At 37.7% G+C, this 25192-nt stretch overlaps 1 protein-coding gene and 1 long non-coding RNA gene across 3 annotated transcripts; one reads left to right on the top strand and one right to left on the bottom strand.

Moving 5' to 3' along the window:
- Window positions 1-482: 482 nt before the first annotated feature.
- LOC121903370 (GTPase IMAP family member 8-like) lies at window positions 483-20146 on the bottom strand. 2 transcript variants are annotated; one of them, XM_042420316.1, is made up of 7 exons: window positions 20115-20146; window positions 17784-17867; window positions 16273-16329; window positions 15049-15687; window positions 14881-14946; window positions 4327-5520; window positions 483-4204 (listed from the first exon to the last, which is right to left on the bottom strand). In XM_042420316.1, the coding sequence occupies exons 2-7, from the start codon at window positions 17800-17802 to the stop codon at window positions 2565-2567; spliced, it is 3615 nt and encodes a 1204-aa protein (XP_042276250.1). In that variant the 5' UTR covers window positions 17803-17867; window positions 20115-20146; the 3' UTR covers window positions 483-2564. The 2 variants fall into 2 exon arrangements, with proteins under 2 accessions (XP_042276250.1, XP_042276251.1); XM_042420317.1 differs by lacking the exons at window positions 17784-17867; window positions 20115-20146 and adding an exon at window positions 16742-16772.
- On the top strand, window positions 19479-24935 carry LOC121903431. The gene is made up of 3 exons (XR_006098044.1): window positions 19479-20548; window positions 21083-21253; window positions 22530-24935. It is a non-coding gene; the product is annotated as an uncharacterized LOC121903431 (long non-coding RNA).
- The last annotated feature ends 257 nt before the right edge of the window (window positions 24936-25192 follow it).

Below are 25192 nucleotides of genomic sequence, written 5' to 3'. Positions count from 1 at the left end.
AATACTTTAACTACATCAAGCTCATGATACTTATGTACTTTTACTGCAATACTTTAACTACATCAAGCTCATAATACTCATGTACTTTTACTGTGGTAGGATTTTTCACGCAGGACTTTTACTTGTAATGGAGTATTTTTACATTGCTGTATTAGTACTAAACAGGTTTTGAGCTTTATTTTTGCCAAAATAAATAAGTAAAACTGGTTTAATCTTGTTTACAAAGTAAATCATGTAGGGCTGCAGCTATACTGATCAGTTTCATTAATTTTGATTAGTTGTTTTCTCCATTAAAAAGCAGCGACTGATCATTAAGACCAAAGTGACGTTCATCACATAAGACAAAGAATAAAACAGCAAATATTCAGCATTGTTGTATGAAACATGAAACTGTTGTTTATTATTTAATTTACTGTTTCAGCTCTCAAATCATGTTTATGCGTAAAATTGCTTACTGTAAGTGTCAACAATACAGACATCATCAAAAACATACAAAAAATGTGTGAAAGATGTTTCTCAACAAACAGAAATTCTGAGTTTAATGTAATAAAATGACTCAGTTACAAGGTACATGATGTGTCTGCACATGTTGCTACTGACAGTTCACTTCTGAATGGAAAATTACAATTATCAAACCCCAGCAGAGTTCATGTAATTCATGAAAGAGATATAAAATAATACCAAATATAATAAAATCAAATGTAAAACAAAGATTTAAAAATACATAAATGTTAAAAGATTTATCAGTAAAAGTTGCAGCAGAAACCAATCAGCTCTCTCCTGTTGTGTCCAATCAGCAGCTTCCCCCCAACTCTTAATATATGTGTGTACAGCTTTACAGCAGGCCTGTACTGTAGCTTCTCAAAGGACAACAGCAGCATTTTGAGTCATTTTAAATTTGTAACAATGTAATTCATTGATGCATCCTACAAAGCGAGTCATGAAACAGTCAAACAGAAATATATCCAGGAAAGAATCATGTGCAGGTAAAGACCCAAGTTTTATTTTTATTATTATTTTTAGAGTAGCAATACGTGTAAAATCAACACAATAGATCTGTCTCTTCATAGTTTGTATTCGGCACAGATATAATATGACTTAAATACTTTCCATCCACTTACAACAGGCACAGATCAAGCAAAACTATTGAAGTCAAGGAATGCTGTCTCCTCTCTCTTAGATAAGTTGCAGGTCCTAAGTATGTTACTGATACAGACTGATGGTTGATGTGTGAACCTCTAAAACTAAAAATGTCATAAAATCATCTAGGCTAGTTTATTCCTAGTATGGGTAATAGGCCTTTGTCATAAAATTCAGTATTAATTTGAACTGAAAGCTTAAACAACTCCCATTCGCTTTCTTCTTGATCACTAACCTCCTTCAGACCTGTCAGTCTCCTCCATCTTCCTCCTCTCCCTCTCTTTGCCTGTTTTTAGTAACATGTTATTTTATTAAACTCAGATTGACTCAAGGCTTAATGAGTGATCAACCAGTTTAAATTTGTATTTGTGTGAACTGGCAAAATCGTCTCATCTGACTGGCCTTCAGCGGAGTTGCCATGTTTTTGAAGAAATGTCTTGTTTCCATCTACATGTTGAGGAATTGAGGGATATAAAATTGCATTATGATCAACACAATGTGACCTTTTCACTGACATTAACTGATTATAAACAATAATCTATGTCTACTGATATGATTGTTTTGAAATACTTAAGAGGCATATAAAAGCAAAGTATGTAAAGGGCTGTCACTAACATTATTTCTATCTCTTTCACTCGTTCACACTTTGGCTGGCTGGCTCATCAGCTAGTTAGTACAGTGGAAACCACTTATAGTGATCACATCCGTCTGGGTCAAATTAATCACTATAAGTGAACGTTTTCTTCTGGTGACTGTGTTGCTATAAGCAAATTATTTAAACTGTATTTATATAGGGCTGATTCTGTCCTGAGCTTTTTAATCCATATGAGTGGTTTCCACTGTATAATGTTAGTGTTATATAGCCTATCCTCTTGTCTTTTACTCACTTAAACCTAATGTTAGCGAACGTTAAGCAAGTTACAAATAAGTAACAACTTGATAGCTCGCTGCATTGACCATCATTTGCCACAAATTCATATTGGAGCTAAGTATCTTCACTTTGCAACTACGTACTATTTCACTCTGTATATTGTGTTTATCTTGGTAAAGTTTTAGCCAACAACTTGTCACAACTTCAGTGGTTTCCGATTAATCATTACAGTCTCTACCAAAGATGGTAGAGATGGCTGCACAGCCAATAGAAACGCTGGATTAGAGCAGCAGCAGCCTCCTCCAGGTCCTAGTGCCTGGTGTTTTAGGGACATTGTGAATTTGGAGACGCAATGGCACAGTTCCATCGACTTTAATGAGGATGAATGAGAAAAAACTATTGATGATTTAAACTAATAATGTACATTTATTTTGTGAGAGGGCTAAAGAAAATTTATTCACTCTGACATGTGAGCTGACTAACACTAGTAAATGTTAGTTAGCTGAATGTTAATAATGAATCATACTGAGAGTTTCTGCAATAAGAAGAATAATCAGAAGATGGTGCATTTCTTTTTGTATTTCTTCTTTAAATCATCGATTTCTTGTTGATGCTGTTCCTTTAAGTCCTGCAGTTCTCTGTTTTGTTCTTCTTTTTTCTTCATTTTTTCTTCCATTTCATCTTTTAATTCTTTCTCTTTGCCCTCCAGTTCTTCTTTTAGTTCCTTTTCTTTGTGGCTTGAGAGATCATGTAACAGATTGTACTCTTTGCTGTGTTCCTCCTGTGTCTGTTTCATTTCTTTTACATGTTGGTGCTTCAGAGCATTGAGTTCCTCATCATGTCTGTCCATCAGAGCTTCAAAGTCTTTCATGTATTTCTCTCTGAATTCATTGAACTCTTCAGCTTGTTTTCTGGCCTCGTCTTCATACTTGGTTTTCATTTCCTCCATTTTTTTCTCATAGTTTTCTTCTAATTCTTTTCTCTCTTGTTCCTCCTGTTCTTTTCTGATTCGATCTTCTTCTTTTCTGTTGTGTTCATATTTTGCTCTTTCCTGATCGTATTCTTCTTGGAGCTTTTTCAATTTTGTTTGTTCCTCCTGTCGTCTCTGTTCATCTTCTCGATACTGTTTCTCCCACATTTCTTTGCGTTCCTTCTCCCAGGCATCTCGTTCCTTTCTCATCTCTGCTCTGCTCTGCACCAGCTTTTTATCAATAGTTTCTTTTTCTTCTGATTCTGATCTAATTTTTTCCTCCAGAGCTTTATGTTTCTGTCCCCACTCCTGTCGCTGAATTTCTTCTTGTTCTCTCTTCCTCATGTCTTCTTCTTCTCTCTTTTCCTGTTCTTTCTTTCTCTGTTCACGCTCCTTGTTGATGTTTTCCTCTTTTTCCTTGAGTTGTTTCTCTCTCAGTTTTCTCTCCTGTTCAATTTCTGTTCTCTGTTCTTCTATTCTTCTTTTCATTGCTTTAATTTCTTCCTCATGTTTTCTTTCAAGTTCCTCCCTCTCTCTCTTCATCTCTTCTTCTTTCTCCTTCAGGATCTTCTCCACTTCCTTCTTTATTGCTGCCTCGGCCTCTTGCAGCATCTCATTGGTGTAGCAGCTGCCGCCATTTTTCTTCACCATGGAGTCAATCTTCTTTATCAGTTCACTGACTTGTGTGCGATTTTTTTTATCACGATTATTAAACACATGGTATCTTCCTCCACAGTCATCAATCAACTTCTTAAAGGAATCATCACATCCTTTGATGTAATCTTCAATGGACAGCTCGTCATCCTCCAGTGAATCTCCTCTCGTGAAAAGAATGATGGTGAACTTTTCTGAATTCTTCCCAAAACCTTCCTTGATGAGTTTTAATGTCTCCTTCTCTTCTGGTGTGAATCTGCCAATCTGTAACACCAACAGGAAGACATGTGGTCCTGGAGCCAGAAGACTGATGCATTTCACCATCTCCTCATTAACCTCTTCATGGGACAAAGTGGAGTCAAACAGACCAGGAGTGTCGACCACAACGACAGGACGACCGTCTACTTCACTATTTTCTTTCTGACAACGTTTGGTGACTGATGTTTGACTTGATTTGGCTTCAAACTCTTTTCTTCCCAGAATGATGTTTCCTGAAGAGCTCTTTCCACTGCCAGTCTTCCCCAGCAGCACAATCCTGAGACTCTCTGAGCTCTGAATCTCATCATCACCTGTAACATTTTATAAATCTTGAGTTACTTTTTATTGACAATTGCTACAGGACAGACTAAAAGAGTGTAATATAATACATTATTTAGCACACAGGAAACTCATCAAAATTTAAAGTACTTACAGGTGTTCTGCCTCTTGCTTTTAAGCTTTTCAAGTTCAGCCTGTTGCATGTTGATGTTTCTCTCTTGTTGTACAATCTTTTTTATTTGGGCATGTGCAAATGTTTCTGTTGTGTAGCTGCTTGGACTTTCCTCATACAGATTTAGCTTTTCCACTTCATCCAACATCTCAGAGATCTGCTGCTTGTCCTTGATGTTGAGAACAACATGTCTTCCTCCACAGCTCTGAATGAGCTCCTGGATGTCTCTTTTCTTTCTTACAAAGTCATCAACAGCTGGAGCTGTAGGATCTGACTCCACAGTGAACAGAATCATGGTGAAGTCATTGACTGGAGAGCTGAATGTGTTCTGGATGGTCTTTAACTCTCCCTTGTCTTCATCAGTGAGGGGACCCACAGGTAGGACCAGGATGAAGGCATGGACGCCCTCAGGATCACAGAGGGAGATACACCTGAATGATTCCTCCATCACTGCCTCCTGAGGTTTTCCATACAAGGCAGGCAGCTCCACCAGGGAAACCCGACGTCCACACATCTCTCCCTGATGTTTAACACACTCTGATGAGTTGGAGACTGAATGAAGCTCTGTCTGACCTAAAATGGCCTTGACTGCTGAAGTCTTCACTGCTCCTCTCCTCCCACACAGAACCAGGTTTAAAACTGGTTTGATGTGTTCACGTGTAGGCGGGGGGGTTTCATTGTATTTATTTGCAGTTTCCTCAATCTTCTCCATTAATGATGAATAGTTATCTTCGGACATGTTGTAGTGTCTTCCTGCACAGTCTTGAAGGAGTTTATTAACAGAGAAACTCATTTCCATCCCTTCATGTGTGATGATGACCATGGAGTGTTTAAAAGCATCTTGACCAAACAAACTCAGGATGAACTTCAGTCTTTGTCTGTCCTCTTCAGTGAAATCAGAAGGCTTCGCTAACAGCAGCAGAACATTTGGTCCAGGAGAACAAAGAGTCACACAGCTCTTCACTTCTCTTCTCACAGCCTCCTCAGACACACTGAACATGTCTGGAGTTTTCACAACTGTGACTGGTTTTCCATCCCACTCTCCACAGGTGGCCACACATTGAGTGGTTGGTGAATGTTTTTGGCAATGAAAACCTTGGTTCCCAATGATCAAGTTACCAATCTTTGTCTTTTTGTCCTCACTTTTCCCCAACAGCACAATCCTGAATGCAGATGCTGTAATACAACACAGAGAGAAAGATAAAATAATGCAAAATAATCTTGATGATTGCAGTGATCACACATAAACAGCATGTTGTATAAACTTGTGGACATAAACTCACTATGAAACTGAAATCACTTCAGTTGTCTATACTTGTTTTCATTCATCTTTGGGTTCTGGCAATGTTCTAGAGCAATTCATAGTGCCAACATGTTAAAATGTGATGTTTCATCATACTACTCATGACTAACCTGTGCTTTAAGATGTATAAAAAATACTAACTCAATCTCCTGGAAATGAATCAAAGCCTCTCACAACTAGGGGTGTGCCCGAATATAAATATGTTATTCGACAAAGTACAAATAGTGTTTTTTTTACAAATATTTATTTCATACAAATATTTTTTAAATTATTTGTCTTCAGGAAGAAAAAAAACATGTTAAATACCAGCATGCTGATTGTTACATTGCTATCTCAGTCTCTCTCCACTGTTACATCAGCAGGTCTCAACGAGGGGAGTCACATCCAACTGCTACATGACGCACATTTCCTAATTTGGACAAAACTGAGCTACTGACACATGTGAAATGCCCCCAAGGGACTCTCTATAACCTGTTGTTCCCCTTCTCCTTTCCACAAAGTTAGGTTGTAAAAAATAGGCAATAAATAAAAAGTGCAAAGCAAGAATTGCATATAAAGTTCTTCTCTACACATTACACGCTGTACTGTCTCTGTGTTATGGGTGTTTAAATACCTACAGGTCTATCTGCACAGTGGCAACATGCTAGGTTTTAGCTCAGTAGTCATCGCAGTCATTTATGATCTGAGAGACTCCAGTTAGAGACCTGGTGTGGGGACCTCCTTTGTAAGCTTGTTTATTCATGAACACTTATTGTAACACTTTAATTTTCTAAAATTAAAAGCGTAATAAAAACAAAAACAAAACAGGATTTTTAAGCTTATTTCCACTTTTATTCGAATACAAATACAAATAATTTTGCTGCCTCAACAAATATAGATACAAATACAAATACTGGGCTCTCTTCACATCTCCACTCAAAACATACTGTATATCCAATGTACTCTTTTAATTATGGCAATGTACTGTGCTGAAGCCATCAGCACCCTGCTCACGGTTTTGCTGCATGTCTGCTGCCAATAGAGGTGGAAGGTTCAATTCTTTTTACTGACTCGAGTTCATATGAGTCACTCACTAAAGAGAGTCAGGGTTTCAAGTCACTCGAGTCACCAAGTCAAGCACCCACAGCCTGGGGAATCCCCCACCAACCCCAGCGTCTATAGAGAAAAGACTTCTGACTTCTGCCAGCCGAGCCAGCTAACTTTTGGTTTAGCCCTCTGCTAACTTGAATGGGATAAAACAGTTTAATTGTGTGCCTCTTCCAGACATTCCAAATGTTATGCATGGGTCAAATTCTGAAAAAGGGACAAATTCAAATTCATTGATGGTTACTGACTGTGACATGGAACTTGTGGGTGAGTAAGTGATTGCAGTGATGCAGCCCAAGTTAGAGGGCTCAGCACATAGTCATAGAAGTGGAGTTACATCCCGGTAACTACTAGGCCTATAGCTTAGGGGTTGGGCTCTGGGCTGGAAGAGCGAGTACTGAGTTGAAAGTTTGCTTTTCTCACAAGGCTGGTTAATACAGTAATTAACTTGATACATTTACACAAATACAGTTAATATAAAAGTTGCACAATAGTATTGTCTTGCCTTGTCTTCACAGTTTCCACTAGCTAGTTAGTGGCAGGTGGGAGGAGCAAGTCAGTGAACAAGTTAGTGGGACGTATGGCCAGAAAACTGACAGTTAAATTTTGGCATTGAAAATAAAATTTGATGTTGAAAACAAAACCTGAACTGACAAAGGAAATATTGGCATTGAAACACTTGTATTAGAAAAAGCTGTATTGGCACTGAAAAAAGTTCCACTAAAAAATAACATTAAAAAAATTACAACCTTACAATCTTATCTTATTTTATCTAGAATTTTTTTGCATTATGATTTGTTTTTCAGCGCCAATCTTCAGATTATTCTTCATGTCTGTCTTTTTTTTCTGTGACTTTTTTTGTTTTTACGCTGTCAGTTTTTTTCAGTATCTCGTTTGAGGTTCAACTTTGTGTTTTTGAATTTCAACTTTCTGTCAGCATTTTGGCACAGAGAGGAGGGCCCTTGCTGAGACTACATTACCCAGTATGCGGTCCACCAAAAATATCCAAAGTTTGTAAATCTGCCGTTTTCAGAGATGCGAGGAGCAGCTGGCCAGGTGAGACCAGCTGGTTATCTCGCAACAGCAGCCCGACTCCTGCATCATCCCGGGGCGAACATGATCCGATGAACTGATCTGTGCAGCACTTTAGTGATTTACCACTGGCTCTAATGTGTCTGCAGCATTTTGATATACGATATAACTCCTTTTGGAAAGTAAATGTTGATCTCACAGATGAAATCTAACAATTGTAGCTGCCACGTTAGTTTGTCTGAATGTAAAGCGAAGCTTCATGTTTTTAGTGGACAGCGCTGCCTCTGGGGCTGTATATGTACAGATATCACCACATATACATAAATATAAATGTATTAAAAAGTCTATATTTAAGTGAAACACTTTTTTCTCACAAAAAATAAACTCATTGACAAAGAGATGCAGTAAATTGTTATTCAGTCCGTCATGTAGCTGTAATGAAAATCCAAACTGTTGTGTAGCTTAATAAAACAAAACAAACTACAGACTGATCTGTTCATTTTAAAACATTTATATTTATGAAATGTGGTGATATCTGTACACATAAAGCCCCAGAGGCAGAGCTGTTGTTCTGTCCAGTAAAAACATGAAGGTTCACGTTACGTTCAGACAAATAAGGGGCCATGTGGCTCAGGAGGTAAGACAGGTTTTCCACTGATTGGAAGATCACCAGTTCGATCCCCAGCTCTGTGAGACCAACCTTTATCTTCCAGAAGGAATTATATCATATATCAAAATGCTACAGAGACATTAGAGCAAGCGGTAAATCACCAAATAATAATAATAATTAAAGCTGCAAGCAGCATTGAACGGGCCCTCGCGCCTCCACGCACGTCAGGCCGCAACACAATCGAAGGGATTCTGTCACAGGCATGTAGATGTCTTTAGACTTGGGCTGTTTTCAGACAGTGCAAGAAGAAGATAAACATCACTTCCTTTGTCCACTATTTTGCCTGCTGCTGGGGCTGCTTCGCTGAAATTTCGTAGGGGGCGCTATTCAGCCAGTTTGCATCACTAATTGAATATTGTCATGTAGACATGTTCAGGCCTGGAGAAGTTTGGTGCAGACTGGAGCATTTACAATAAAGTCATAGCAACATCTTCTGTCATGGCGAAACATCAAATCTCAACGGTGTGAGAATTTTCTGCAGGGTGAGACATGGCTGCCTTGCTCACACCTGTGTCATAAAAATCATGCAAGTTTTGTGCCCATTCACTTGAATTTCAATTAGTAAACTGAAAACCCTTGATGAGTTTGTGTGTAAACGAAATTAATTTCCTAATTTTCATCAAGTCTATTTTTAGTAATGTAAACACTTTTAACATGGGTTGCACAACATTAAATTTTTGCCGATATCCGATATGCTGATATTTCCAACTCATTGTGGCCAATTGCCGATATATACACATATTTTTACCAGCTGGCTGAGGAGGCTATTATGCATGCAAGCATAGATTATACTATGATCAAGAAAGACAATATATGAAGGAAGAACTTAGGAATACTGGAGTTCAGTAGCTCAGCATTAAAGTTCTTCCCTCATATAGGCTATAGTCTTTCTTGATCATTAGTGCAATATAAGATTGCATGTGTAATAGTCTCCTCAGCCAAGTGGAAAAAATATGTGCATATATCAACATCTGCAACTGGCAAAAATGACAGTCAAAAAGAAATCGTGTTAAATAATTGTGATCCAATATTGAACAAGATAATTGTGATTATGATTTTTGCCATAATTGAGCACCCCTAAAAACACAAATTGTGATTTACATTGACACATACAGAGTTTAAATATGTATGTGATAAATTGTAAATATGTATGTAATGAATTGTTTTCTTTAAGAAACTGTTACTTGAACATTTTTCAGTGTGCTCCTAAAGTTATATGTGTGCTCCTAATTTCTTTCATTTAGGAGCACATGTACTACTTGAAAAAAAGTAAGGATTGAACACTGCTGTCAGATGTGTAGAAGCACTAAGTAAGTGGAGTGTGGCACAGTCCAAGGGCTTCTGTCACAGGCATGTAGATGTTTACTTTACCCATCCCCCCCCTCCCATTCTCTCTCTCTCCCTCTCAGCTGCAGAGAAGGACATCAGTGTACTCTTCTTGTGAAATATCCTCATAAATCCCATGACTTTGGCCAAATCCTACATAAAAATCCATTGATACAGGTTTGAAAGTGGTCGGACTTATAGTTTAGACGCCAGATGCCCCAGTTTGGCACAAAGTCCATGCCCAGAGATTGCCTCCCCATTGGTTTACATTGTAAGGTGTAATGTCGCACTCCAAATTTCAGGGCTTACTAAATCTAAACCGTTAGAGTGATTACAAAGTTTTTAATAACTTTTGCTCATAATAGTGTGATAAGTCATGTATTAAAGTTTAGAGCCGATACCATTAACGCCCTAGGAGGAGACAGCGTTGAATGGGCCTTAGCACCCTTGTGCACGTCAGCGCGGTGCAGTCCAAGGGCTTCTGTCACGGGCATGTAGATGTCTCCAGACTTGGGCTGACAGGTCTGATTTTACAAACATGTAAAGTTTGGTGCGACCGGAGCATGTACAATAAAGTTATAGCAATTTCCTCTGACATGGCGAAACATCAAATCTCAACGGTGTGAGGATGAGAATTTTCTGCAGGGTGAGACATGTCTGTCTTGCTCACACCTGTGTTATCATGCAAGTTTTGGGCCCAATCACTTTAATTTCAATAAATAATTTGAAAACTCTTGATGAGTTTGTGTGTAAAAGAAATCCACCCCCTAATTTTCATCAAGTCTATTTTTAGAAAAGTAAAGACTTTTAACCCACATGACCTGGTCAAAGTTTGATTGACATGTGTACTGTCAGGTGTGTAGAGACAATAAGTAACTGCAGCTGGACACAGAAAAATACTCATATATTTGAATGGAGAGTGTGAGCGAACCGCTAGGTGCTCGGGCCCTACTAAAGGAAAAACTGCAGTACAGAGCTACAAATTTTAGTTATGATTTTATTTTTCTACTGCACTTTATCACTAAACTGTCACCCTCACTCAATGAGCTCCATTCAACCCCCACACCCATCCCCCCTCTCTTATTCTCTCTCTCTCCCTCTCAGTTGGAGAGGAGAATGTCACTCTTCTTGTGAAATATCCTCATAAATCCCATGACTTTGGCCAAATCACATATTTGTAGGAAATTTCGTCGCAAATCCATTGATACAGGTCTCAAAGTGGTCAGACTTATAGTTTAGATGTCGGAACCATTTGTTTGACACAAAGTCCATGCCTAGAGATTGCCTCCCCATTGGTTTACATTGTAAGGTGTGATGTGGCACTACAACTTTCAGGGCTTACAATATCTAAACCGTTAGAGTTATTACAAAGTTTTTAATAACTTTTGTTCAGCACAGTGTCATAAGTCATGTATTCAAGTTTGAAGCGGATACCATTAACGCCCTAGGAGGAGATAGTGTTTCTTGGGGGTCCAAAATTGGCGCAAAGTCGTACTTTGATGAGCATAATGCGGACTTCCTATATCATTTGTAGGTCTTGATGAGGCGAATAATTGAGTTTTGGTTTGATCTCTCTACGACATTCCTACGGGCCGTGGCGGCCATATTAGATACATAGATGGTGCTATAGAGCACATTTTGGCACTTTGGGGGATAATTTTTACATTTATCAAATTTTTCACCAGACTTGATGTGTGCGCCAAATTTGGTGAGTTTTTGAGCATGTTTAGGGGGTCAAATTTAGGGTTTAAGTGGCGTAATAATAAGAAAGAAACAAACAAACAGAACAGATACAAGAGGGTCTTTGCCCCTTTGGGGCTCAGGCCCTAATAAAGAAAGAAAGAAAGAAGAAAGAAACAAACACATGAAATACAATAGCCCAAAGGGCTCAGGCCCTATTGTACAGTTAGGAGGGTCTTATGTACCCTATGGCTAGGCTCATAGGGTACAAGTACATCTGTGACATAAGAGGGAGCAAGCCCATGTAGGGCTTTAAAAGGAATTAGTAAAATTTTAAAATCAATTCTATATCTAACAGGTAGCCAGTGTAGTGTTACAAGTATGGGTGTGATATGGTCTTGTCTCTTAGAATTCGTTCAAAGTCTGGCAGCCGCGTTCTCAATAAGCTGGAAACTTTTTAGCCAGAGAATTACAATAATCCAGACGTGATGACATAAAAGCATGGATGACTTTTTCAAGGTCTGCTTGGGATAAAAAATCTATAACTTTTGCAATATTTCAAAGTTGGAGTAAGCATGACTTTCGTGATTTGGATGTCTAAACAACATTCTGAGTCAAAAATCACACCCAAATTGTGGGGAGAGTGCCTGACATTATTGAACAGGTCACCAAGATTATTTTGCAAGTCACAGACCGGGTCTGGGGGGCCAAATAACAACTAATAACTCAGATTTGGACTCATTTACCTGGAGGAAATTTTGTGACATCCACCATTTGATGTCAGAGAGACAAGCCATATTCTGGGAAAGTTTTCACTACAGTGAAAGTTAACATTATGCCTACAGATTATCTCACCCAGAGGGGGCACATATAGCATAAATAACACTGGACCAAGAATTGACCCTTGGAGCACACCACATGAGAGGAGAGCTGGTTATGAGGAGAATTCTCCTATTACAACAGAGAAAGATCTGTCGGAGAGGTAGGAGTGAAACCATGAAATTGCAGTGTCCTCAATACAAACACAGTTTTCAAGGCGATTAATTTGAATATTGTGGTCAAACGTGTCAAATGCAGAACTCAAATCAAGCAAAATTAAAACTGAAGCAGCCCCAGAATCAGCAGTGAGCAGTTAGTTATTAGGAATTCAAAAGGAGCTGTGCTGTGCTGGGCATGGAATCCTGTTTGAAATTTCTCAAAAATTTTACTATTATTCATGTGTGAGATCAATTGTAAGGCAACAAACTTTCTAAAATTTTCGATAAAAAAGATAAGTTTGAGATCGGTTTAAAATTGTTAAAAACAAGAAGGTCAAGTGTGAGTTTCTTTAGGAGAGGTTAAACTATTGCATTTTTAAAAGCAGATGGAATGGAGCCAGTGGACAGTGAACAGTTGACAGAAGTGAGAATTTGTGGGCCAACAGTCTGAAATACTTCTTTCAGAAATCTAGCTGGGAAAATATCTAAGTGTGTGATTAGCTCTTCTGATTCAAACAGTGAAAATTGCACTGTTGCAATTGAATTGAGAAAAATGGCAGAAGTTTCAGTTGAGATGAGGGACTTTCTGGTCACAGGTGTGATATGGAGCCTGATATCATCTATTTAATTTATGAAATGATGGAGAAACTGCTCACACATGTCCTTGGATGCTTCTAAATGCTGGTTGGGAGGAGGGTTGACCACTGAGTGTATTGCTTGGAATAAAACCTTGGGGTTGTGGCTGTTATTCGTAATCAAAGAAGAGAAACATGAGTACCTTGCATCTTTCAACACCTGCCGGTAGGCCAACATCAAGCTTTTAAGAATATCAAGAGATATCATGGGTTCTTTTTTCCATTCAATTTCAGCTCTCCTTCATTGCCTCTTTAAATCCCTTGTGTAGTCATCAGGCCACGGTAGGGTATTAGGTTTCTTTTAAAAGAAAACAGAGACTCAAAAGATGAAAGAGTATTTAGAGAGATAGGGGAGCATTTGTAGCTCTTATTAAAAATAACAGCTACGCCACCTCCATGGCCTGATGGCCAAGGTTCATTAAAACAAGAGTAGTTAAGACATGCCTCAGTTAGTGGGACAGAGCAACCAGGGCTTAACCAGGACTCAGTGATGAATAGAAAATCAATATTATTTGACAGAATAAAATCTTGGTATAAAAAAGACTGAAAAGCTGCATAGATCTGTTCATCGGGTCATATTCTCCCTGGAAGGATGACACAGGATTCAGTCTGCTGCTGCAAAATGACCAGTTGGTCTCATCCATCTCCTCACATCCTCACATCTCCAAAAATGTTGCAGCAGATTTACAGTCTTTATTTGGATAAACTGACCACATGTTGAGAATCTACATGGTAATACTAGAACTTCATAAAGTGAGATATTAAAAGACCTACAGTGAAAACCACATCAGTATGGCTCAAAATCTCCGCCATGATGCCATCACCATCAGACATACTGGGTAATGTAATCACAGTAAGGGCCCTCCTGTCCATGCGTGAGGGCCCTTTCAAAGCTGCTTGCAGCTTTAATTATATTTGTATTTAGATAAAAGTCAAAAGAGGCTTAAAAATTCTGTTTTTGTTTTTGTTACATTTTTAATTTTAGAAAATTAAAGTGTTAAAATAAGTGTTCATGAATAAACTACTTTACGAAGGACGTCCCCACACCGTCTCGAACTAGAGTCTCCCAGATCATAGATGACTGCACTGACTACTGAGCTAAAACTCATCGCATCATTGCAGACAGACCTCTACCTATTTACCTACCAACTCCTGAGGGAAATATCTGGCTCTTTAGCTGCTAAATGCTCCACTATGTTCACCAGCTAGTCTACAGCTAACTGTGTCTGTTTGCTGTTTGGTGCTGAGCAGGTAGTGTACAGTGGCTTTTTACAGCTTTTTCTCTGAAAACAGCTGCCTGCTGCGGCCCAAAATGACGCTATGAGAGACGCTGAGAGTGAAATAAAACAGTTAAGTTGCAGCTGGACAGATAAACAATGAGCTGAAACTCATTATAAAGCTCTGTAAAGACGAGAGGAGCTGCAGAGTCACTGATAATTCTCTGTAGGTTCATCACTATGAGCCACAACCAACACATTATACACTAACAGATCACACTGTGGAGTTATAAAAAATATTGATTATACAGCTTCAAGGAAAGATGTAAATGCAGCCAGAGACATTAAATTAAAACAACTTGAGATAATAATAATGTTTTATAGCAGCAATTAGGAAATATTGTTCTTCTCCCCCTAAATATACTTTGCAAATCCAAAGTAGCTAAATATGAATAGAAGTAGAAACCAACATGTAAAATGATTTCATATAATATTTCTATTTTATTGCTTTTCAGTGGTGAAGGATTGTGAAATGTTTTGTGTTAATACTGTTGAAAAGATGCCACCAAAAATGCAAATACATGATTAGCATTGAGATGAATTTACTTACTGTGAGATGAAGGGTTTTTCCCTGAGAGTGAGAGTTGCAGAGTGTTTTCTGTAGCTGCATGCAGCCCTGTGAAAAGATGACATCATTAACTTGCAACTTAACTGTCTAATTTAATCAAGGAGGAGAATTTATGTTTTCATCACCTTGTCAGAATTGTTCCTCACTTACCAGCAGCTTTAACAGCATCTGAGATAGGAGTTGATCTTTTCTCTAGTTTTGAGCTCTGATGATCAGCTGGTAAAGTAGATGTGTCCTCAAACAGTTCATAGCTCACATGTTCTCTGTTGTTTTCTTTGGCAATTTGACCCAAGCGTGTTAACAGCTCTGGAGGTTCAAGGTTTTCTTGCTTCAAGTATCTGTATCTACATTTTCTGATCATGTCTTTTAAATGTGGGTTTTGCTTATAGTTCTCCGTGAATCCTAAGATTCCCTTTCTGGTTGGTGATATCAGTATCAGTGAATGATCAAATGACTGATCACTGAAATTTTCAAGAACTGTGCAGAGTCTCACTTTGTGTTCCTCAGTGAAGTCTTCAGGCTGAAGAACCAGCAGGAACACATGAGGTCCAGGAACAGATCGTTCATGACAGTCTTTTAAAAACTCAGTCAGTTTTTCTGAAGAAATGTTGGGAAGCAGCAGATCTGGAGTGTCGATGACAACTATTTTCTTCTCCTCCTCCAGTGGTCCACTGATTCTCAGACAGCATTCAGGTGCTTTGTTGAACACAGTCTCTCCCAGTATGAAGTTCCCCACTGAACTCCTCTCAGACCAGCTGTTCCCCAGCAGAACAACCCTCAGCTCAGACACTGAAAAAGGAGGAAAAAGTCAACAAAGTCTACATTTAATCCAGGAGGATAAACTCACATCAGAGAGGAAATTAAAGCTCAGTTACCTGTTAGAGGAACTGTTAACCACCAACAACTTACAAATTTTTAGGTCACCACATTCACAGTGAATTAAAGAACGTAAATATGGCAGTTACACATAATAGTCTCATATTCAGTAATGAGGCGACCTTCCTACCGTCATTCATATCACAAAGTAAATGAAAGACTGTAAACCAAGTTAATGTGGGGAAGTGATACAGCCAGATCATATACTACACATCCATCCACTGTTGTAGTGGTGGTGTAAACAACACACACCCTTGCCCTAACCTTAACATAACCCGAAACTAACTTTATCTTTAAATAAAGTCTTCACCTTAAAATTAATGATTTATGTTAAGGAGACTTGCTTTTTGTCCCCATAAGGGAGGCAAGTCCCCACAACATGAGGAATACCTAGACACAAACACACACACAGACACACACACAGACCATCTCATTTAGCACAAATTAGCAACATTATTATAATCATAGTCAGTTCTGACTAAGATCAGTTTGACTCACTGTCAGGTGGCAGATATTTACAGCACTTGCTTCGCTTCAGGGTTTGCACATCTGTGACTGTAAAGACGAACAGAAACACAAATTAATTTATTTATATTTTCTCTTATAGGCCTGTTGATGACAGTAACATATGAGTTCATCAAATGTGCTGATTTTTGTTGTTTACTTTTAACAGAACCCAAAAACATAGCTGTTCATTCTAAATGACACATAAAGTATCTTACACTAATACTCTCTATAGAGTATATTTAGAAGTCTGGACCCAGGTTTACTGAGGCAACAGAACATTCAAACTTCCTGCTGCTAGAGTGTAAGGCTGTGTCTATTTCTTGGAAGACCCAGTATGTTCCTCAACTCAAAAAATGTGTCAGTAGAAAGATTTGTTTTCCCATCAATACCAAAGATTAGAACAATGCAAACAGAGTATTAAAACTAAATAAACAGTGTCAGAGTCTGCTCTCCCCCTCACCTGTTGCTGTGGGAATTATCCAATCATTCAGTCTCACTCTCTGCTCTGCCACACCCCTCATTAGTTCAACCACCTTCACCTGGCGCTCCCACCTGCTCATCATCTGCAATCAAGCCAGTATATAAGCTGCCTCGGCCCACTCCCTCCTTGTCAGATTGTCTACGCTACTATGCTAAGTCATCTTGCTTTCTTCACTGGACTGCCTTCCTGGTTTCTGATCAGCTTGTCTTCGACCATCGCTCCTCGTCTCTGCCCCGGTAAACCCACCAGCCTTCTGTCCCTGACTCTGAGTTCTGCCTGCCTGTTCCCTGGTCTTTGTCCGCTGTGGGAGTGGAAGATCGGGGTTCAATTTCCGGTGGAGCCATACTCATTAGAACTGTGTTTCTCCGACCGTGCTAATATTGCCTTGACATCGTGTGAAATAAAGAGTGCAAAGTTTATACCAGTGTCATTTGTGCTGCTATTGGGTCCATCCTATATCCGTTACAAAACAGTGTCCCCAGAAATGTTTGTTGTTCTGTTCGACTTGTAGTGATTCTGTATTTGCAACACGTTGCTTTTAGCCGTGTTTGTTCTCAGAACGATGAATGTGTTTCTTAATTAGCTTGTGTTTTATTTATTTACAGCAGTTTTTGTAGATTCAGTATATGTGTGGTCAGTGGTGAACATGTTTCTGGTCAACACGTTATTTGCTTGTGTTTTCTAAAGTTACAGTGTGTTGAGTTCACTTGTTTGTCATATTTCACTACTAAGGTGGAAACATTTAGTTTGGAAACAGATTCAGGTTTTTTGACTATGTCAGTATAAATGACGCCTGCTGATGACTAAACTGTCATTTACATTAACAGAGGAGATACAGCTCACAGTTGGACCACAGTCAGTGTTCTTCAGTCCTTATAATGCTGCAGTTTAATCTGAGATACAAAATTCTGACAATATTCTACCAACTGAACAGAAACATGAATACTGAGTTACACAGCTGCACCCAGAAACTGACATGAATAAGAGAAACTCCAGACTAATAAAGTCTGACTGGACTCACCAGATCCTGCAGTTGCCATGATGTCACTCTGCTGGAAACACCAGAGACTGATTCAACTGGAGAACAACAGCTGAGTTCAATAACCTAAAAGAAGGAAAGTTCACAAAAACATATTTCTCTAATTCACACATACAGGTTATAGATAATGATTTCATAAAGGTCCAACAAAATGGCTACAAAACAAGTTTGCTCACTGACTATTATGGTAGTGAGGAATCTATATTTGTAATTTTTAAAATTCAGAGTGACAAACTTTAAACTTTAGGACTCACAGACAATCCTCAAATAACCAACACCAACATGATGTATGGGTTTTTGGTAAATACATTTATAATGCTGACATAGTTTAGCTGCAGTGTATACGATAGTTTGTATGGAGGGTTTTAGAGACCAAATCAGGTGTTGTGGTGCACCGCAGCAGGGTTGAGTGGGGGTGTGAGGGTATTTGTGCTCTAGAACAAAACTGCTGTGAAACAATCAGAAAATAACATTTTACTGATCTGATTCACCAGCTTCCTCACTAACGTTGCTAGCACTCACTCTCTTCATTCACTCTCTAGCTCACTCGACCACAGCTGCTCTCTCTCTCTGTTTTTCTCTCGTCTTTTTTAAAACGAGTCAGGAAGCCGACAGAAAAGTCTGACTTTACTTTTAACGTTCTCAAATGAAGACAAATGTCTTCCCCTCGTCACAGTAACGTCTTTGTACTCAGGCAATTGGTGGTTGAACTTGAATCTACTGCTTTTGCCTAATTCAAGATGTCAGCACCCGATGCGGATCTTAATGAAATCTTGTGTGCTACAATGGTAGATATGTTGGCTGAAGCTGAACAGATGGAGGCAAATGCCAATTCCTGTGCTTTGTTAGATCAGACTGAGGGCTTTGTTGAATGAATTGGAATGATATCGGCCCTGACTATCACAGAAATGAATGGAGCTGTATTCACAATCCTCGCAGAGATAGTTCAGCAACTGAGGCTGAGAGTGACCAATCAGAGGCTTTAACCCATTTATTTATATCTATTTATTGCACTGTAGCAAGTTACACTATGGATAAATAAAAGTAGGCCTATATATATATATATAAATAAATAAATAAAATTATGAATAAGTAAATACATGTGTGAATAAATTAATAACTAAATAAATTAATTAATATAGAAATGAATAAATAAATATGCAAATGTGTGAATATATATAAATACACAAATAAATATAGTATTTATATATTTACTTTCTCATTTAATTTGTGTTTATTTATGGTGCCAACTGAGCATTAAATTATAGAATTATTTATTTATTCATTGATTTAAGCATTTTATAATATGATTATATATTTATTTATTTATTTAAGAATTTAAATATATAATTATTAATGTATTCATATATTTAGTTTTGGCCCTTAAAACCTTCCATAAGTTTTTAGCCTTTAACAATATGCTAAATGTCCTGGGGAACATTTATAACTCAAATATAAATTAGACTGTTGTTATGGTACCTGAAGATTTTCTAGTGTTTCCCTGTTTTTTTCCCTTCCCTGTGTTTCCTGTGCTCCCCTGTCTGTCTTTCTCTGTTTATGTTGTGTGTGTGTGTGTGTGTGTGTGTGTGTGTGTGTGTGTGTGTGTGTGTGTGTGTGTGTGTGTGTGTGTGTGTGTAGTCGGGTGTGGTCACACGAATAGGCCTACAAAATAACTTGCTAAATAAATCCTTAAAATACAGAATTTAATAAATACTGTATAAACTCTATAATACGGCTAAGATGCAAATACATTTGTGTCTTTATTGTAAATAAAGGAAAACATCATTTAATGTAACTTTTACTGATTACTTAATATAATTCCTCTTCCCTGTTCTGTTTAACAACCGGAATCTGATTTACAGTTGATTAAAAATTGTAATTTGAGATACAATTATTAAAACTTTGTTATAGTCTCACAGAAACGGAAACAGAATTTTCTCAGATTAAACACAGACTGAGAACTATCTGAGTTTCGCATTATACACCAAATTACAGAAAGTCATTCGTTTTCTTGCGAACAGTTTAGTCCATTTCCGTTTCAAACTATTTTACACATTTAGCTGAAGTCAGACGGTATTTACTTGAACTGACAGTGTGTCAGTGAGTTCAGTTAGAGAAGTTATAACACTCTGTAAATCTGATCTGAACAGACGCCCATCTGTCAACGATCAGTGATCGATTTTCAGTCATTGATGTCACTACTAAAGCTTAGTGCGGTGTAATAATCGGTCTGTTGATCCATCCGCATTACTGTATTTACATTATTTGTTGGTATTTATATGGTATATGTAAGTATTAGTTGAGTTTACTCACCAGTTGAACTTTTTTTTTACTGCACCACCGACCCTCAACACGAATGAAAGTGAAAGAAAATATTAACTGAAAAGAGAATATAGTGAGCTGCCTTGTCCTACATAGTGTTACAACCTCCAGAAAATGTGTGGATGAGGATGTTGCCTTAACACTGTTATTCACATATTTTACTGTATCCTGCCATTATGCTATCAACTACTCTCCTTTGTAATGTAGTTTATGCTGTGATATTAATTAATATTATATACATAGTTTGTTTTCGTCAGGTGTCCATTTTGTGCCACCGGCGCCATCTTGTGGAACCCCTGCAAACTCGAGCGGGGCAACCCAAAAAGCCGTTGGCACAGTCAGTGCCCCAATCTGAACACATATAATAGGCAGCCTTTATGTTAGTAAGTAACAAACCGTGTTTTAAAAAAGTGAATAAATTGTGGGTAAGTTATAGGCTATATGTTTTAGGTGTGATTTTTGATGTTAGAAATCACTCCTGGGCAGGGAATGAGCCTAATGTATTTTTATACCCTTCTTGGAATTAAATGTGTGGAAGCAAATGATGGATAAATATGTAATTTAAGAATGCCATCAGACAAGGATTTATGTTTATTAGGAATGACTATTTATTTGTATGAAGGAGAAATAAATCAAGTGTTCTATGAGTTCTTGAGGAATTGTGATTGATTTTATAATTTGTGTTTGGCTTAATTTCCAGTTGAAAGAATGACAATTTTGATTCTTTTTTGTATGAACTTAATTGTTAATTAAATGAGATGAGCTGGTTTGTTTGTTAAGTTTATGTGGTTATAATGTGTGTGTAAGTGTGTATAACTGTATGTGTGGTGGACCCCAGGAAGAATAACCAATGCTTATACTGGTGCTAATGTGGATCCTAATAAATAATGAGAGAAGCTGGCTGTGAGAGACCAACTCTGTTGTCAACAAGTATATTGTCATTTATTTTACCTTGATAGCCAGTCTGCTGTATTGTGTCCAGATGTATGAACCTTGGTACAAACTGGCTGTGAGACCCAATGTTACCGATTCAGGGTGGTCGAGGAGAAGGTGACGTGATATATTGGCAGGGGTGTGTGGAAAACTTCTAAACTTGACCAGTAGACCCACCAACCAGACGTCACGTCAAGGTAGGACTGTACTATATTGGGAGGAGACGTTCACTTACTCCACTGCTATAGTGTAGATAATACAAATAGGTAATGTAGGTTCTTTTTCTGGGTTAATTGTGCGTCCATCTATTGGTAATGCCTCAGGGCTCCAGTAGAGGGGATCATGCTCCTCTCCCTCACTCAATACAGACAAGTGAAGGTGAGAGCAGTGTGTTGGTTTCTTCATCCCTCTCCCCTATTTTCCCTATTTTAAGGGCAGAATAACACTTCAACACAAAACATGTGACTGGAGAAAAAAAGATTATTTTAGGATATCACAGTGTTCACATTCACTTCTTGAAATTTTCACTGCTTTACTGCTGTTTCTGCACTTCAGACCAGAATGATTTTGTGTCCTGAGTTTATAAATTCTTTAACAGAGTAACGTGTGGTGGAAGGTGACTGAGAACATTTAGAAGAAGAAGAACCTTTTTTATAGCATGTTTCAAAACCAGCGTTACAAAATGCAAAAGAATATGATACTGTACATACTCAAGTACTGTACTAAAGTACAATTATGAGGTACTTGTACCTTACTTGAGTATTTCAGTTTTATGCTACTTTATACTTCCACACAACAACATTTCAGAAAGAGATAATTGCACTTTTTACTCCATTATATTTATTGATCAACTGTAGTTACTTTTCAGATCTAGATTTTAGGAGTAAAACATGTATTTTATATTTGTAATTAATTTAGCTTTTACTTGTAAAAGTATATTTTTATACTGTTGAATTGTTGTTTTTACTCTCTCAATACTTCTTCCACCACTGATATACAGTCACTGTTGAGTAAAATCCTCACATGTGCAGAGTTTTGATCATTTTTAACATCTTGATGATGCTGCATGTTTGAAACCATCTAAAATCACTCTGAGAGGTCGTCTATATACTGAACAATGTCTCTACACACACTGCTGTCTGCCACAGTGTCATTATTGATCACATTTTCTACAGATTTACATACATGTTCACACTTTTTTTGATTCAGTCTTTTGAAGTTGTTGAAGTCTACTCAGCCACTACTATGTTTAGTTAACAGGAAATTAATGAATGATTCAGCATGGAGTGGTTCTCTTGACTAACAGGAGCAGGACTAGTTGCTCTAATCTGTACAAATCAACAACACACTTGCTTGTCAGTTAGACAGGTTGTGTGTGAGGACTGAGAAGGAAACAATACATTCAGCCAGATTTAACCTGCAATAAAATGCAGGTTGAGATATCTCTTGACAGTTTTTCTTCTCTTTCTACAGCTCTGGATAAGAGACACAAAGAGCTCCAGAAACACATCAGACAACATCAGACATCTGAACTCCAGACCAGAACCAGCCACAGCATCCACTGGAGAGAGGTCAAAGGTCATCGACCAGCAGTCTGAACGACCGGAAAAAGATCAGTGAAAACATTCACATCTGACACCAGAGACGGAGTTGCCATCTTCCCCAAATACAACCATCGGTTATTCTATACTTGGTCATGTGATAACAATAAAACTGTCTCCTTGACAACTAAGCAACTCTCTCCACTGAGGAAGGCCACAAGATGAAGCTGAAAGCTTCAGAGACAAGTTGGAGCTTGTGTTCAGATTGTTTTGATTTTTTTTTTAAAGAAGTCTTATTTGTCTGGTATTTAACATTGTGGTCCTCCATGCGGCTGACATCAATGACATCATCTGTCTCTTTCTTCATTGGCCGTAGAGACAACAGTCAATGTTCTCAGGCCTTAGTTTTTGGCAGACTGGCCCTTTAGCAAACACACTCTCCTTGGTGCTGTGGTCACTTCTGTAAAGTATTTAATAAACTGGACATTCTTGATCCAAACAGTTGTCTGAACTCTCAGAAACAGAATTGACTTCAATAATGCTGTTGTGTGTTTACTTGTCTGCCTCAGCAGTATTTGAGTATCTGACCTTCTTGTCCTGAATGTTACTTAACTGATACTTGAACTATTTAACTTTGTTAATGTTGTGAGACTCTTGAACTTAAACTTGCATCTGGATATTGAATTGAGATGTTTACATGAATGTTTTACTGATTTAATTGGAAAAGAAAATATACAGGTCATTTGAAGGAACAAAGATAATATTCAAACAATAGTTTCTTCAATTGTTAATAATGAATAAGTATGAATAAAAAACATTTGTTTAAGATTCAGTGAAGTTTATAATAAACATGTAACACAAAATGTAACAATAACCCAACAACTGATAATCAACATGTTAAAACCATTAAAATTGGACAGATGTTGAAAGAAAAAATGTAAAATTGAATGAACTTGTAGTTTCTGGGTAAGTCAGGAGAGGCTCAGAAATACTCAAAAATATTTATTAGGAAGGACATCATTAAAAGTCACCATCAGTCACTTCCTCATTATTTATATGGTTCAAGATGAGTGAACCCCAGAGGACGATTTCAATCTATTTTCCATTTGCAGATGCTCATATTTATTAATATTCTGGCTTGTTGCTTTGTTAACTTACATCTCTGAGAATTTCTGTCCTTTTTCCTGATTTGCCCAAAGAATCATTACAGAACAGATACAGATCACTGCAAACTAAACATCATATTCAGTTCTATCTTTACATTCATCATTAGTTAAATACACAACGATCATTACTTGTTGAATCAATCCCAGAACTGATTTAAAGTCCCGTTTCTGCTCCTCTAACAGTTTCAGTGTCTTCATCCTTTAGACTTGATGATCTTTCCTTCATAAGCTTCCAGTGCAGCTTTAGTTTCCTCCCTCCATTGATGACAAACTGAAGCATGAAGAATCAAAGTAGATGAATAGAAGAATGAACAATTTGACTATTTACAATAAACACAAACATTCCCTAAATGTGGGGGAGGACAGGACAAAGAGTTGTGCCAAAGTAAAACAAATCAAAAAACATAATTTGGCCTGATTAATCTCTACATCTGGAGACAAAAACCCAACTTTCTCATCTACAAAGTGACTCAATAAAAACCATCACAGTGGAGACACCAACCAATAAACCTCGAGTATCTAACAAACAGTTACCTACATGAGTGAAAGTGTACAGAGTAGCACAACTTATCTAAAGTCCTAAACCTCCCACCACAAACCTCTTAAACTCTTTAAGCTTAAACAGAGAAGCAGCAGCTCAGGAACAGACAAGTCAAGAACAGAGAATGAGAGACGCTCTTGATCTTGATTTCTGCTCTTCTGTAGAGAGCTCTGGATGATGATTGGTGCCTTCAGATTTATATCAGCCAATGAGTTTTCATACAGACACCCACAGGTGGAAACTATTTACTGACATCACCTGCAGAGAGAAGAGGAATGAGAGAGAGAAACAGAGAGAGAAGAACATACAACATACAAACGCACACACACAGTTCCCCTGATGACACCGAACACCAAACCTAAATGTTAAAATGACAAAGTGAGTTTAACCCCTCAGACTGCAGACCTCCCCAATACAAACTCTTAAACATAATATTTATGTGAATACATTAAATGTTAGAAGGCACTATTATATGTCATCTATGACCAGTGAGGTGTCAAATGTCTGCATCACTGCTGGATGATGTCAAATGTATTTGTTCTACTGTAGACATAAAACTAGTGCAACACTTTATATTTATGAGGATATTCTAATATGGAAATTATCTATTTATTTGTTTATTGTTACGTAGTTGAAGATCTGCATGTTTAAAATGATTTTTAATTTATTCTGTATCATTCTGACATGTCAGCTGATTAACAGCTGCTAGTAAATTAAGTTTGCTGAATGTAAAAGTAAAATAAAAACAAAAAAACAGAACACAATCTTGAGTGATTCCAGTTTTCAAAAATATATCCAGGAGATGTGATAATAAAAGAGGAAGAGTATTTGATAAATGTCCTTTTTGTTCTGTTGTTAATACAAGTTACTAAACAGCAGCAGTCAGAT

This window comes from Thunnus maccoyii, chromosome 9, assembly GCF_910596095.1.
Source record: "Thunnus maccoyii chromosome 9, fThuMac1.1, whole genome shotgun sequence".
NCBI classification, from domain to species: Eukaryota; Metazoa; Chordata; class Actinopteri; order Scombriformes; family Scombridae; genus Thunnus; species Thunnus maccoyii.
The sequence above is the reverse complement of the archived record's forward strand: the minus strand, read 5'-3'. Positions and strand labels throughout refer to the sequence as shown.